Source organism: Lithobates pipiens, unplaced genomic scaffold (assembly GCF_037356315.1).
Source record: "Lithobates pipiens isolate NorthernLeopardFrog02 unplaced genomic scaffold, aLitPip1_a1.2 Scaffold_8, whole genome shotgun sequence".
Classification (NCBI taxonomy): domain Eukaryota; kingdom Metazoa; phylum Chordata; class Amphibia; order Anura; family Ranidae; genus Lithobates; species Lithobates pipiens.
Genome location: NW_027507903.1, coordinates 429,143,187 through 429,157,915, shown reverse-complemented (window position 1 = coordinate 429,157,915; position 14,729 = coordinate 429,143,187). Strand labels below are relative to the sequence as shown.

General features: G+C 40.5%; 1 protein-coding gene across 2 annotated transcripts in view; it reads right to left on the bottom strand.

The window, feature by feature from the left end:
* Window positions 1-1,618: 1,618 nt before the first annotated feature.
* Window positions 1,619-14,729, bottom strand: part of DELE1 (DAP3 binding cell death enhancer 1) — an 85,060-nt gene continuing 71,949 nt past the window's right edge. For both annotated transcript variants that reach the window (XM_077474281.1, XM_077474282.1), the window contains exons 11-12: window positions 7,181-7,340; window positions 1,619-2,343 (exon numbers count right to left, since the gene is read on the bottom strand). In XM_077474281.1, the coding sequence (XP_077330407.1) occupies window positions 2,087-2,343; window positions 7,181-7,340 (417 nt within the window). In that variant the 3' untranslated portion in view covers window positions 1,619-2,086. The remainder of the gene's footprint in view (window positions 2,344-7,180; window positions 7,341-14,729) is intronic.

The window sequence follows — 14,729 nt, the reverse complement described above, 5'->3', positions numbered from 1 at the left end:
TAGTAAAAAAAAAAATAATAAAAAATTATTAATAAAAATGCTATAAAACTATCCCTATTTTGTAAACGCTATAACTTTTGCGCAAACCAATCAATAATCGCTTATTGCGATTTTTTTTACCAAAAATATGTAGAAGAATACGTATCGGCCTAAATTGAGGGAAAAAAAATTTTTTTTATATATTTTTGGGGGATATTTATTATAACAAAAAGTAAAAAATAATGCGTTTTTTTCAAAATTGTCGCTCTATTTTTGTTTATAGCGCAAAAAATAAAAACCGCAGGGGTGATCAAATACCACCAAAAGAAAGCTCTATTTGTGGGAAAAAAAGGACGTCAATTTTGTTTGGGAGCCACGTCGCACGACCGCGCAATTGTCAGTTAAAGCGACGCAGTGCCGAATCGCAAAAAGTGGTCTGGTCTTTGACCAGCAAATTGGTCCGGTCTGAAAGTGGTTAAACTCCAGGATTATTGAGTCTCAAGTAACTTTGCTTATGAAAGCCAGTGGAACACATTAGTGCCCACACCTTTAGGCTTCATGTACACTGCTGCTGGTAAACGGACCTTTAGGAGCAGTTGGGCGTTTTTTTCAGCTGCCCCTGAACTCTCCTCCATGTTATCTTATCAGTACATGTAATGATGTACACAGGGTCATTTATAGTTGTTTCTAGGTAGTTAAGTTTAGAAGCATTTTTTGAAAAGCAAAAAAATGCATTCAGAATGGATGTTCATAGGCATTTAAAATGCCAGTAACAGCTGGTAAACGTGGTAACTTGTGTTTAGCTGCATTTCGTTAAGACGTTTTTTAATTTTTAACTAAAAAAAAAAGCACTTCTAAACATAAATGCAGCTAATTGCGGCATGTAAACGTGGCAAAACTCATGTTTTTTTTTTTCACGTCGGATACTATCTGTCAAGTTAAATCGTTCAGGGGAGATTGTGTACATTAAGCCTAAAAATTGCTTGTCCTTTGCTTCTCTATGGCAAAGAGCAAACAGAAGAACATAAGTGCTCTCTATGTTAATCTTAAACTGGCCAACCAAATTGAGGGAGAGAAAGCCATAGATTGTCATATCCATGCTAAGCGGTATTGATGGACAAATCTCCCACAACCAGCTATTGTATTCTGACAGCTGGCAACAGCTGCTGCCAGAATACCTGCACAGTGACTGCAGCTGACTACTCCCTTAAGCTGGGTGGTGTCAGCAGGGCCACCCACATCTGGAATTTCAGTTGGTTCATATTTTTTTATCCATGGGTTATCCTTGACCTGTGCAGAAGTAAACCAAGTTTCTTCATACATACCCAGTGACAGAGTAGCCTGTACAGTGCTTAAACATGCACAATTGGTGGGTCTGAGCACAAATGCTTATGTCAGTATCATGGCATATGCAAACTGGCAACAGTTGGATGCTAGGGTCTAAAGTCTTATTTGTTAGCAAGTGTGAATGAGACTTATTATGCCCATTGCTTTTAAAGCTCTTCTAGGCTATTCTGGGACAATATGATGCAATTTAGATATCATAAACCCATAAATTATTAATGTGCTTCTACTGTAGGCACTCTATTCTGTCATAATAGTGCAGCTCAATTGACAAGCAGATTCTTTACTATCCATGTAAAAAGTATTGCATTTATTTACTAATTGGCTGAACAGCTGCACAATTGTTTATGCGAGCAAATACATGGTTTGTTCTTTATATTGCACTTGATCATCACTGATGTTCTAGGTCTGATCAAACAAGATAATTATGTTAGCATGGAACCATTTAAATCTGCAGCAATGCAGTCTGCAAATGGTGAGGCACATACCACACTTGGTATTGCAGTGCTCCAGTTTCACTGAGCTCAATCCAACCCATTAGCATCCTAGTAGACATTTAAAAGTACAGTTTTAATCATACAGTTGTAATCTAAAACCCACATGGGCAGTGTTTTGCATAGGAAAGCAAGCATTACATCTTCTTGTGTTAGGTCAGTAAGAAATTAGGGAGCAATAAAGTGTCTTTGCAGTACTGAAACCACAGACTCAACTTTACCACCTTCTTTAAGATGCAAAATCTAAGTGCTTTCAAATGCAGGGAGATTCATCCAACCTCGATAGCTCTGAGAGAGGCCATTGGAGGTGTCATCGCAGTAACATGGATAGGTGGTAGGAGGTAGCTACCACTATTAGTAGGGGACATCACCATTAGGTCCCCAGTGCTCATTGAGTGAGGTAGGCCCAGGCTGTTTGTGTTGCTTGTAGCGTAGGTGGCTTTTGTCCAGAAGTTTGTTCGCTCCAAAACAGGAAGACAGGGGCTGGAGGCTGCAGCTCGAAGACTGTTCAGGGGAGAGCTTAGATCTGCAGAGGAAATACATTAATAACTTCAATTTATAGCAGACAACAATGGCATTGAAGCAGAGGAAGTATTGAGGAATACTGCAGCAACAGGAAGAGCCTACAGTGAACGACTCACATCTGAGGAGAAGCTTTAAGGCCATAAAATCAAGTATGTGTTTTTGTACCAATGACATGTTATCCAAAGAGCTTTACAGAATTCTGGTCTAAACAAAGACCAGTCATTTAATCAATTCAACATTCGTATCATGACCCAGGTGTGAGAAATTTTTGTTTACTTACGATTTATTTTATTGAAGTTGAATTGAAAACTAAAGCTGACATAGATCAGACTTTTTTTTTATTATTAGAACAGATTCCCCCATTCACACATTCGAGGTGGACAGAGAAATCCTCTCAAACTGGAATGGCCATAGATGGATTGCGATTCGTCTGGTCCCTGCTGAACTGGCCGAACTTCGATCCATTGTCGAAGCTTTAAAAAATGCCTAGAAATGGTTTGATTGGGATATTGAACAATCTGTATTTTTTTCACAGCACGGAGAAAAGAAATCAATATTACAATTTCTCACAATGATTACAATTATAATTTGGGAAGAGTACAATTTTCGGTGAGAAACAAAAAAGCAAATAAAATCAAATTTGTGACAGAACATAAAAAAAAAGAAGCAAATGTGGGGTTTGTGTTGCCACCTTAAATAGAAGTCATTAAGGCTACATTCTCATGGTAGATAGTTTGCTGCGTTCAAAGGTGACTAAACAGCTAGTTTGTGTGCGGCTAAAAAGCCCAAAAAACGCTGACTCTGGATGCACACTGGGTCAGTCAGAGACTCCATTTGTGACCGTTCAGATGAGTGAACAGTGAGTGATGAGTGAACATGTGAACAGCTGTGGCACCATCCTTTGATACAATTTAAAAAGAGGGGGAAAACACTGCGCTCCCTATATAAGTGACAAAAAATTGTGATATAACACAAAACAGCAGCTAACATACAAACAAACTAAGTCAAAATAACGAATTTTCGAAGGTTCCGGTCAGCTAGGAGCTCAGAGCGGGTTCACCATAAACAAAAAGTAAGGACACAATTCCTCTCATAGTGAAATTCCACCATTAAAGGTTTTATTTTAAAAAAAAATCCAAATGACATATAAAAAATGACATAAAAAATATCCAAAAAGAATCATATGATCCAATAAAAATGAACGATAAAAAGAGCAATATGGGGAGCAGGAAACGCTATCCCGACGCGTTTCGACTAATAAGCCTTCTACTGGGGCATTTAGTTCACTGAAGCACATTTTCTGTATTCCTTACTAGACTGCACAACATGTGATATGTGTGCTGACCTTTTAAGTTTGATTTCACTACCAGATCATTTGGTGATTTAGGTCTAGGTTTTTTAAATTTTTGGACATTATAGCGCTACATTGTTGTTATCATTCTTTGATACAATTTGTTTGGTTGGAAAAATATTTTGCATTGTAAATATGTATCCTAGAAGAATTGAGAGGTAGTATAGGCATTTACTAGGGGCTCAAAATCCCTTGGATCAGGAGGAGACAATAGTAGTGTGGAACCAATCTATTTTTCTGTTCTGCTGTACACTGGCCATCATTATACTCTCCACATTCCTCTTCTACACATATCGCCCATTAAAACTGGCCCACAGTATTCTATGGAATTTCCTCAACTTTGCACATACTCAAATGAGCACACTTTTGCTATTAGAGAAATTGAAAAAAATGTGTATAAAATCACAGAGCTATTATCTTCAGGTTAAATCAGTAATACTATTATTATTAGTACATATAACCACTAGATGTAGTATGTCCTGCACAATTACAATGCTCTGGGGGATTAGAGTAATTGTCTGTGCAAAGTGAGAAGTTTTTCATGCAGAAGAAAAACCCTGAACAGGGCAGTATTCAGGAGGAGGTCTAGATACTCCAAGGTCCACCTGAACCTCTGCCTAGTTTGAACAGTTTGTTGGATATTGACTGGAAGGGTCTGTGCCAACTTTTCCCTCAGTAGATCATCTAGGTACCCCACTAAGGGACCTGAGAGAGAAGCAGAGCAAGTGACTAAGCCAAGACCTAGGTGAAGACCCAAGGTGTAATGGATAGACAAAAAGAAGAGGCAACAAATATGTAATGTTGCCATCCTGTCACAAAATGCTGGTTTCGTAGATGCGCTGGAAAGATGGGGACATCCTTAAAGCCAGAAAGTCCCCAGTTGTGGGGAAGCAATGATTGACCTTGTAGGTTCCATGAAAAGTTTTTGTACCCAAAAGAAAATGTTGAAAACACTGAGATCCAGTATTGGCAGAATGACCCTTTTCGCTTTGGGAACCGAGAACAGGTTTGAGTAGAACCCCTGAAACGTGGCTATGACCCCTCAAGAGAGTAGCTATGCCAGAACAGCATGGAAGTCTGCTAGTCTTTGTAGAAAAGTTGGCAGGTTTGACAACAAAGCAGCATGCAGAGGGAGGGTTTGAAACTCAAGCGCCTGGATATCACATTCTGTACCAGTGTCTGAAATGTCCTGGATCCATGATCCATACATAATACCAGAAAAAGCTTACTGTCGGGCCCCTATTCGACCCCCATCACTCTGATAAGCGGGGGGGGGGGGGTGGCTTGGGGTCCCCTCATTGCAAGAAATATCTCTTCTTAGCCTCAGCCACAGTGGATTTCCCAAACTGTGGTTTAGCCTTTTTTTGGGGGGGGTTCTTCCCTCTTGTAATGTCCTTGATAAAGTTGACCAGGGATGAGCCAAAGAGGTGTTCCTAATCACGGGACATATGCATAAGCGCTTCCTGCATTTATGGTCCAGACTAATATTAGAGCCAAAGGGTCCAGGGCATGTGTACAGAGAGGCGACCCATCGGACCGTGTTGTCGGATAATCCGACCGTGTGTGGGCTCCATCTGACTTTTTCCCTCGGAATGTCCGACCAACAAAATTTGAGAGCTGGATATAAAATTTTCCGACAACATGATCCAATCGGACTTTGTCCGATCTTTTGTAGAGAATTCCGATCGGACAAAGTGCCACATATGCTCAGATCAAATTACGAGACCAAAGCTATTGGCTACTAGCCTGAACGTAGTCCCGTCCTAATGAACGCACGTCATCACATTCCGAACAATCGGATTTTCCGACAACACCAGTTTCGGAAAAAATCAGACAGATTTTGTTGTCGGAATGTCCGACCGTGTGTACAAGGGCTTAGAGAACTAACCATTGATCTTCTGTGGATGTAGGTAGACACAAATCCTCTGTCTCTTCATATACCAGACATACTCAATGATGTTGAGATGAGGGCTCTGTGGGGGGCAAACCATTACTTTACAATACTCCTTGTTCTTTATGCTGAAGATAGTTCTCAATGACATTGGCTGTATGTTTGGGGTGCTCATCTGCCGCAGAATATATCTGGGGGCCAATCACACGCCTCACTGATGGTATGGCATGATGGATAATTATCTGCCTGTATGTCTCTGCATTGAGGACACCATTGATCAGGGGAACATTGAGGACTGTAGATGCTGTGGTCGGCCAAGGAAACTAGATGCAACAGATGAAAGACACTGCCTGCTTACTTCCCTTTGAAGTAGGAAGATGTTCAGTAGTGCCATCAGCACAGAACTGGAGGAAACCAGTGGGACCCAGGTACACACATCTACTGTTCAGAGGTTGGCCAGAAGTGGTCTTCATGGAAAAATTGCAGCCAAAAAGCCATACCTCCAACATGAAGACTAGGCTAAGCGACTCACCTATGCATGAAAACATGAAACTGGGGTGCAGAAAAATGGCAGCAGCTGCTCTGGACTGGTGTCTGCAGGCAACAGCGAGACATGGTGGAGGTTCCTTGCAAGTTTGGGGCTTCATTTCTGCAAATGGATTTGGAAATTTGGTCAGGATCAAGTGTCCTCAAGGCTGAGAAATACATGCAGATACTTATCCATCATGCCATACCATCAAGGAGGCGTGTGATTGGCTTCAAATTTATTCTGCAGCAGGACAAGGGCCTCAAACATAAAGCCAATGTCCTTAAGAACCATCTTCAGCATAAAAAACAAGAAGTCCTGGAAGTGATGGTTTGGCCCCCACAGAGCCCTGATCTCAACAACGGGTCTGTCTGGGATTACACGAAGAGACAGAAGGATTTGAGGCAGCCTACATCCACAGAAGATCTGTGGATAGTTCTCCAAGATGTTTGGAACAACCTATCTGCAGAGTTCCTTCAAAAACTGTGTGCAAGTCTACCTAGAAGAATTGATGCTCTTTTGAAGGCAAAGGGTGGTCACACCAAGTATTGATTTGATTTGCATTTCACTTTTGTTCAGTTACTTTCCATTTTGTTAATTGATAAAAACTATTAACACTTCTATTTCCAAAAGCATTCTTAATTTACAGCTTTTGTTCACACCTGTCCAAAACTTTTGCACAGTACTATATATTTGGACCAGATGCTTAGCAAGAAGCAGCAGGAACTACCACTGCAATTTGCCCCGGCCTTAATTGCTGGTGTGAATGTAGCCTAATTTGATGATCTGTAGGGGCATTTAAAGCATCACTTATGGGAAAATATGAGCAACAAAGTTAGTCATTTCACAGGTGCCTCAGGTTGAAGATGTCAAGGGCCCATTCTCCTTGGTCCAGGTGGTAGCATCTGAGTTATTCCAACTGCATTTTTGTTTGCACATGATTGGATAATGAAAGTCAACAGAGCTTTAAATACAACAAATACATATCAAAAGTGTAATTAAAATGGTTGCATAACTTAAATTGGATACCTACACATTTCTTAATAACCGTTAACTATGCATGTCCTCACCTTGAGGCTGAAGCTGCTGCATCTCCAGTAATTTCTGCTGAGCTGCCTCATGTCCTGATTTTGCAGCCTTTTCATAATGTCTGAGCGCTTCCAGTCTGCTCACTGGAACTCCAAATCCTCTTTCATAGCACACTCCCAGATGATAGCGGCTTTGAACATCCTAACAGATACACACAAAATAAGTTGAAATATTGGTGATGAAGCAGCAGAAAATCTACCAGTAGAAATTAATTCAGAATCAACTGAAAAGTCACCAGTTGTGCAAATGTGTGCATTAACCGTTAAGCCTTATAAAGGAACACACATTACAGAAACCATTATTTTACAACACTATAAACACATTGTTCTTGCAATATCACAGAAAAATTGTACGTTTCTCCAGCTCACAGGCAGCTTGATCAATTTATCCTCTGCAAATGTGTAACTCTGTGAAATTGTTCTAAAGTCTAGACATTTTTTTACCTTCATGCATTCTATACATTAAAGGAAAAACATCCCACTACTTTTTCTCACCCCCCCCCCCAAATCCCTAAACACTTCTCTTTGTTTGTTTCATCTCTCCACCACTGTACCAGCTGCAGCACTACTTCTTCCATTTCTGGTCATAAAAGGAGACGCACTCACCAGCGGGAGCCATATCCTCCCGCTGCTGTCAGTCAAACTCCTGCGAGGAGTGAGAGCAGGCGGGGCTTAAAGGCACCATGTTTGTCTATGGACACACACAGCCCGGCTGGGGAGTGCACCCGCACGTGTGGACAGTGTCAGCAGGGTACTCCAGAAAAGGTAGTAAGGGACCACTCTGCACAATAGCATTGCACAGAGCAGATAAGTAATACATATTTTTTATTATAAAAAATCCTTTACAATCCTTGTAACTTCAGATCTATACACACAATGTATGGCCAGGAGATTTGATCATGCAAACTCTATTGAAGGGTAAGAGTACAAATTGGTTGACCATTGTCTTTAGTAGAGATCACATAACTATATGTGTAGGCCTTCAGATATCTGGCCATCACTTAGGGATCCTAAAGTAACATTCTGTTTCAATCATTTTTATTAAGTTTTTCTTTTCAAGATATAAAAGCAACAACAATAATTTGCTAAGGGCATACACAGCAGAATTGGCACACATAAGGCAACAAGGGTCAAAGTTTGACTGCTCGACTAAAGTAACATATTCTAAAGGAATGTCTGCTCTTTATAGATCTATATTGCCTTTACAGTTGGAAAAATAATTTGATCTTCTGCAGATTTTGTAAGTTTGCCCACTTACAAAGAAATGAAGGGTTTATAATTATTATCATTAGGGATGCACTGAAATTTCGGCCGCCGAAACATATCGTCCGAAAATGCCCTTTTCGGCAATTTGCCAAAAGAGAAAAATGGACGATAATGGAGCCAAAAATGGGGCGTGGCGTGGGTGGGGGAGGGGCTCCGCCCCCCGCCCCTGGTGCCGCCCATCATGGGGGTGTCCTATAGCGTCCTATAAATATCTCTATGCAGTGGTAAATAGATATATAAACAACTATATGGTTAGGGAGCAAAATATGTAATCCACTCTGAAAATAACAAACAGAAGAGATATACTGTATATACTATTAGAGAAGATATACTGTATATACTATTAGAGGAGAGCTGCTGTATATACTATTAGAGGAGAGATGCTGCATATACTATTACAAGAGATATACTGTATATACTATTAGAGGAGAGATGCTGTATATACTATTAGAGGAGAGATGCTGTATATACTATTAGAAGAGATATACTGTATATATTATTAGAGGAGAAATATACTGTATATACTATTAAAGGATAAATCTGGTAAATATCAGACTCAGAAATCTAATTTTTTTTTATTTAAAAAACAAACATTTTCTTCCTTTAAAAAAATGTAATATAATGTAATGTAATTTTAAGAACGTTTGTTCGATTTTCTAATCTTTAGTGGGGTCAAACCGACGTTCATTTTCAACCACCGTGACGGAAAAATTTGGAAATAATAGAAAACTTCTTGGTCAAAGGAATTTTCACACAGTGTATGTGGTTTTCGTTAAGAAATTACATTAGTTTTAAAAAACAGAATGTTAAAAACAAGTGAAAATTTCAAACAGCATTCTTTCATTCAGCGAACACACAGGGATTTTTCGCTTGAATATGCTCGTCTGAAAATTGATCTGTGTGGACAGCATAAGGCTTGGTACACACCTATGCAGTTTGCTTTTGATCTGTTTCTGCGGTGCTTTTTGCTGTGCGTTTTTGATTTTTGTGCACGCGATTTTGCTATTTATTTTGGCCAATTTGTTGTTGGGCAGATTAAAAAAACACAAATTGCTGCAAAAACGCATTACATGCTTTTCTGCAGCTTCTTCATTGAAGTATATTGAACCAAAAAAGCACAGCTTTGCGTTAAAAAAAGCCTCAATGTGAACGTGTCCCATAGGAAACCATGTAAACCAACTGTAGTGTATTTCTGCAAAAAGCACCAAAAAATACATAGGTGTGACCCAGGTCTAAGCCCTTGTACACACGGTCGGACATTACGACAACCAAATCCATCGGATTTTGTCCGAAACTGTTGCATACACACAGTCGGACAAAGTTGTCGGAAAATCCGATCGTTCGGAACGTGATGCCGTTATTTAGTTATGACGGGACTACGTGGCACTTTGTCCGATCGGAATTCTCTACACATGAACGGAGTATGTCCGATCGGAGCATTTTGTCGGAAAATTTTACCAACAAGTTGGAAAACTTGGTCCGTCGGATACTCCGACGGAAACAGTCCGATAGAGACCACACACAGTCGAAATATCCGACAAAACGGTCCAATCGGACACATTCCGTTGGAATCTCCGACCGTGTGTACAAGGGCTAAGATTTTTAGTAACATAATGGGGTTAAAAAACTAAACTAAAATGAACCCTTTATAGTACAAAAAAAAGCAGATAATCACTACTGTAAGGGATTCATTTTTTTACTGTAAAACTGAAAGTAACATTTACAGTAGAGATTATTTGCTCTTTTTGTAATATAAAGGGCTCATTTTAGTTATTTAACCCCATAATGTTACTGGCCGATTAATCAAGTATAAAAATAGTAATCTATTAATTTCATAATCGATTAGTTGTCGATTAATTGTTTCAGCCCTAAAGAACACCATTCCTACAGTCAAGTACAGGGGGTGGAAACATTATGCTTTGGGGCGGTTTCTCAGCTAAGGGTACAGGCCGACGTTGCTGCATTGAGGGGCCAATGGACGGGGCCATGTATTGTAAAATCTTGAACCAGAACCTTCTTCCCTCAACCAGAACACTGAAGATGGGTCAAGGATGGGTCTTCCAGCAAGACAATGACCCAAAACATACCGCCAAGGAAACAAAGGAGTGGCTCAAGAAGAAGCACCTTAAAGTCATGGAGTGGCCTAGCCAGTCCCCAGACCTTAATCCTTTAGAAAATGTATGGAGGGAGCTGAAACTTCGAGTTACCAAGTAACAGCCAAGAAATCTTAAGGATTTAGAGAAGACCTGTAAATAAGAGTGGACCAAAATCCCTCCTGAGATGTGTGTAAATCTGGTAACCAGCTACAAGAAATGTCTTACCTTTGTGCTTGCCAACAAGGGTTTCTCCACCAAGTACCAAGTCATGTTTTGCTTGGGGATCAAATAAAAGGACTTTTATTGCAGCTTAAAATCCTTTTCTTGGAGTACATCATGGCACACAGAGCCTTAAGTAATTACTTAATAGGGTTATAGGCCACCTTCAGGTGTTGACAATCAAAAGGAAGTTTACTCCCTATATAACCCCTCCTCCTTTCAGGAGCACATCAGTTTGTGTAGCAAAGCAATATACTTGTATCCCAAAAAAGGGAGGAGGGACCTCTGTGTCCCATGACATACTCCAAGAAAAGGATTTAAAAGGTAAGCTGTAATAAAAAATCCTATTTTCTTTATCGTACATCATGTGACACAGAGCCTTAAGTAATTACTTAATGGGATGTCGCATAGCAATGCCACATGAGGGGTGGGAGAAAACAACCCGCAGGGTACACCCAGACTTGAGGATCTATACTGCTGCTTGCAGCACACTGCGCCCGAAGGCGATATCCTCATACCTCCTTACATCCACCTGATAACATTTTGTGAATGTATGCACGGAAGACCAAGTTGCGGCCTTATAGATCTGAGCCATGGAGGCCTGATGACGCGCTGCCCAAGAAGCACTAACCGAACTGGTGGAATGCGCCTTAACTTGAAACGGGGGAATCTTACCCCATAAATTATGTGTTTGAATTATCACTTGCCGAATCCACTTAGCGACAGTGGATTTTGACACTGCCTGTCCTTTCTTAGGACCCTCCGGCAGAATAAATAAGACATCAGTCTTACGAATCTGAGCAGTTTTCTTTAAATAGATTTTCACTGCTCTCACCACATCAAGAAAATGTAGTGACTTTTCTTCACTGGAACATGTTTTTTGGAAAAAACGATAGCAGGACAATATCTTGGTTCAGGTGAAAACCTGAAATTACTTTTGGCAAAAAGCCTGGACGAGGACGTAACACCAATCTGTCACGAAACTCATGTACTCATGAAAAATCAAATATAGCTCTTTACAAGAAAGAGTAGCCAATTCTGAAACCCTCCTTGCTGAGGATATAGCAACCAAAAATACCAACTTCCTTGTCAGAAGGACTAGGGCAGTGTTTCTCAACTCCAGTCCTCAAGGTGCCCCAACAGGTCATGTTTTCAGGCTTTCCATTATTTTGCACAGGTGATTTGATCAGTTTCATTGCCATAGTAATTACAACAGCCATTTCATCTGAGGGAAATCGTGAAAACATGACCTGTTGGGGTGCCTTGAGGACTGGAGTTGAGAAACACTGGACTAGGGGAATCTGTTGTATTGGTCTATATGGCTGTTTTTGTAACACAGAGAAAACTAAGTTTAAGTCCCAAGGGTTCAAGGGAGGTTTGAGGGGCGGATTAAGCCACATCACCCCTTGTATAAGGCCTCGGACTAAAAAATTAGTAGCAAGTGGTCTTTGAAATAAGACCGATAAAGCTGAGACTTGGCCTTTAATAGTACTTAAGGCCAATCTCATTTCTACCCCTAATTGTAGAAAGGCAAGAATTCTGCCTATGATATATATCAGAGGGTGCCAACCCTTGGATTCATACCAGGAAACATAAGCCTTCCGGACTCTATAATATATAGTTCTGGAAGCTGGCTTCCTAGCATCAGGGTAGAGATAACTGACCCGGAAAGCCCATGTTTCTTTAGAATGCGGGTTTCAATAGCCAAGCTGTTAAATTTAGAGACCGTAAGGAAGGAAGGAATATTGGCCCCTGAGAGAGCAGATCTGGCCGTAGTGGGAGGGACCATGGGCCCACCCACCACTGTCATCTTTACGATATCTGCGTACCATGACCTTCTGGGCCATGCTGGTGCCACCAGAATTATCGTCTTTCTTTCCAGCTTGATCCTGCAAAGAAGTCGTGATGCATAGATCAGTGAGAACTGATCCCATGGGGTCACTAACGCATCCGTTCCGCATGCGAATGGATCCCTTAATCTGAAAGGCTGGCATCTGTCGTTATCACTTTCCAGGTGACTGATCTGAAGGGTTTTCCTTTCAGCAGATTCTGGGTTAATGACCACCACATGAGGCTTTGGGCCACTCTTGCGGACAGCCGCATTGGTAAGTCTAAAGCTTGAATTATTTTGTTCCAAGCAGACTGGATACTGTTTTCAAGAAAAAACGGGGGGCAAACTGCGCTACGGAATACAGCAAAATATCTAATAACCCAAAATACAGGGTCTATCGGAAGCTGCAACTCTGATGTACACCAAATATACACAAAATCAAAATAAGAAAAAAAGGAATTGCGCTAACCTATATAAACTATATGTGAATATGGGTGTGAACCCCAAAAAATATATACCAGTCAAAATGTAAAATACAACTGGAGATCTCCAGTTGTTACACCTAAAAATAAATCACCTGTGAAAAATATATATATATGTGCAAGCCCAACGAATAACAATCGAATATAAGATACAACTGAATGTCTCCAGTTGTCACATCAAAAATAAAACACACAATGTGCTAAAATAAATACCCATCACAAGTGACAAAAATTGATGACCATCTAAAAAAATGAATACATAAGTGATAGACTAAACTCAAGCAAAACACAAATATAAATAATAATAAATTATTAAAATTAAATGATAAAATAGATATAAAGTGACAAATAAATGTGAATAAATAATATATAGTGTCCATACATGAATAAATTAAATTAATAGTGATGAATAGTGTCCATATAGTTAAACGACCACCCGTGATGAGTTTGCAATAGATAACTGAATTCCAGTCAAAAATTCTCCAAGTGCAAATGTGCTCTTGCCACCACCACACATACAAGTTGGCTCCTTACCGACTCAATATGACCCCCCGTTAGAGGGTCTCAGCAGGCAGAAATAAATTGGATAGACATTCACGTTAATACGCCGTTTGTGCAGTCCTAAATCTTCCACAAGATGGAGCTAGTACAGTCTCTACCGTTCCTCCCCTCTGGTACACCACTCTCCGCTCAGCGCAGTACCACATAAAAAATAAAGGCTCCAAATAGTGTCTTGAATGGAACTGGAGATAGGGAACTGCTTTGAATGAAGCTACCAGGCAAATGGAGGAATTGCCATTTGACCTGACCCTCTGCACCAGCTTTCTTATGGAGTTGATTACTGTACAGTAATCTATATCAACCAATCAACAAGCAGAAATCATGTGCTGTAACATCTAGAAACGAATCAGTGAGCCGTAATGTGTGCTGTAACTACTAGCAACCATTCAGTAAGCGATAATGATACACTCTAACCTCTGGCAACCAATCGCAATCGCTGCCTGATCTGATACAGTAAACTAAACTTAAGTCTAGCTGCTATTTATTGTATGTCTCAGAGCAGGGGGAGAGTGAAATTGTATGGGGGGGGGGGAAGAAAATTAAAAAAAGGATTGGATCTTCAGGAATTGATTTAGCTGTCTTAGATCTGGAATGGGTCTGACATCTCCATTTGGTTTTGGTACCATGAAAAGATTTGAATAAAACCCCAGACCTTGCTCTTTTGTGGGTATCTGTATGATCACCCCTTGAGATATTAATCGGTCTAGTGCCTAGAAACAGATATTGTTTTTTCTCTGGATCTTTGGGAACGCTTGATCTCAGGAAACGAGACGGTGGAAAGTCCTGAAATTCCAGTTTGTACACCAGCGTTACCCTGGAGATGACACATCCGTCCCGAATTTCTTTTTTCCAGACTTCAAAAAAATGGCAGAAGTCTTCCCCCCACCTTGGCGAGGGGGGTTGCCTCTTTATGATAAGGCTTTAGGATTCTGTTTTGCAGATTTCCTATTTCAGGGCTTCTTTTGAGCCTGGGTCTGACCCTGAGGTTTTCCTCTAGAGTCTGACAGCTGATGCTGTCGCCACTGCTTAGAGGCGGAAGCCCCTGGCGCAGGGGAAAGAGTCCATTTAAATGAAGG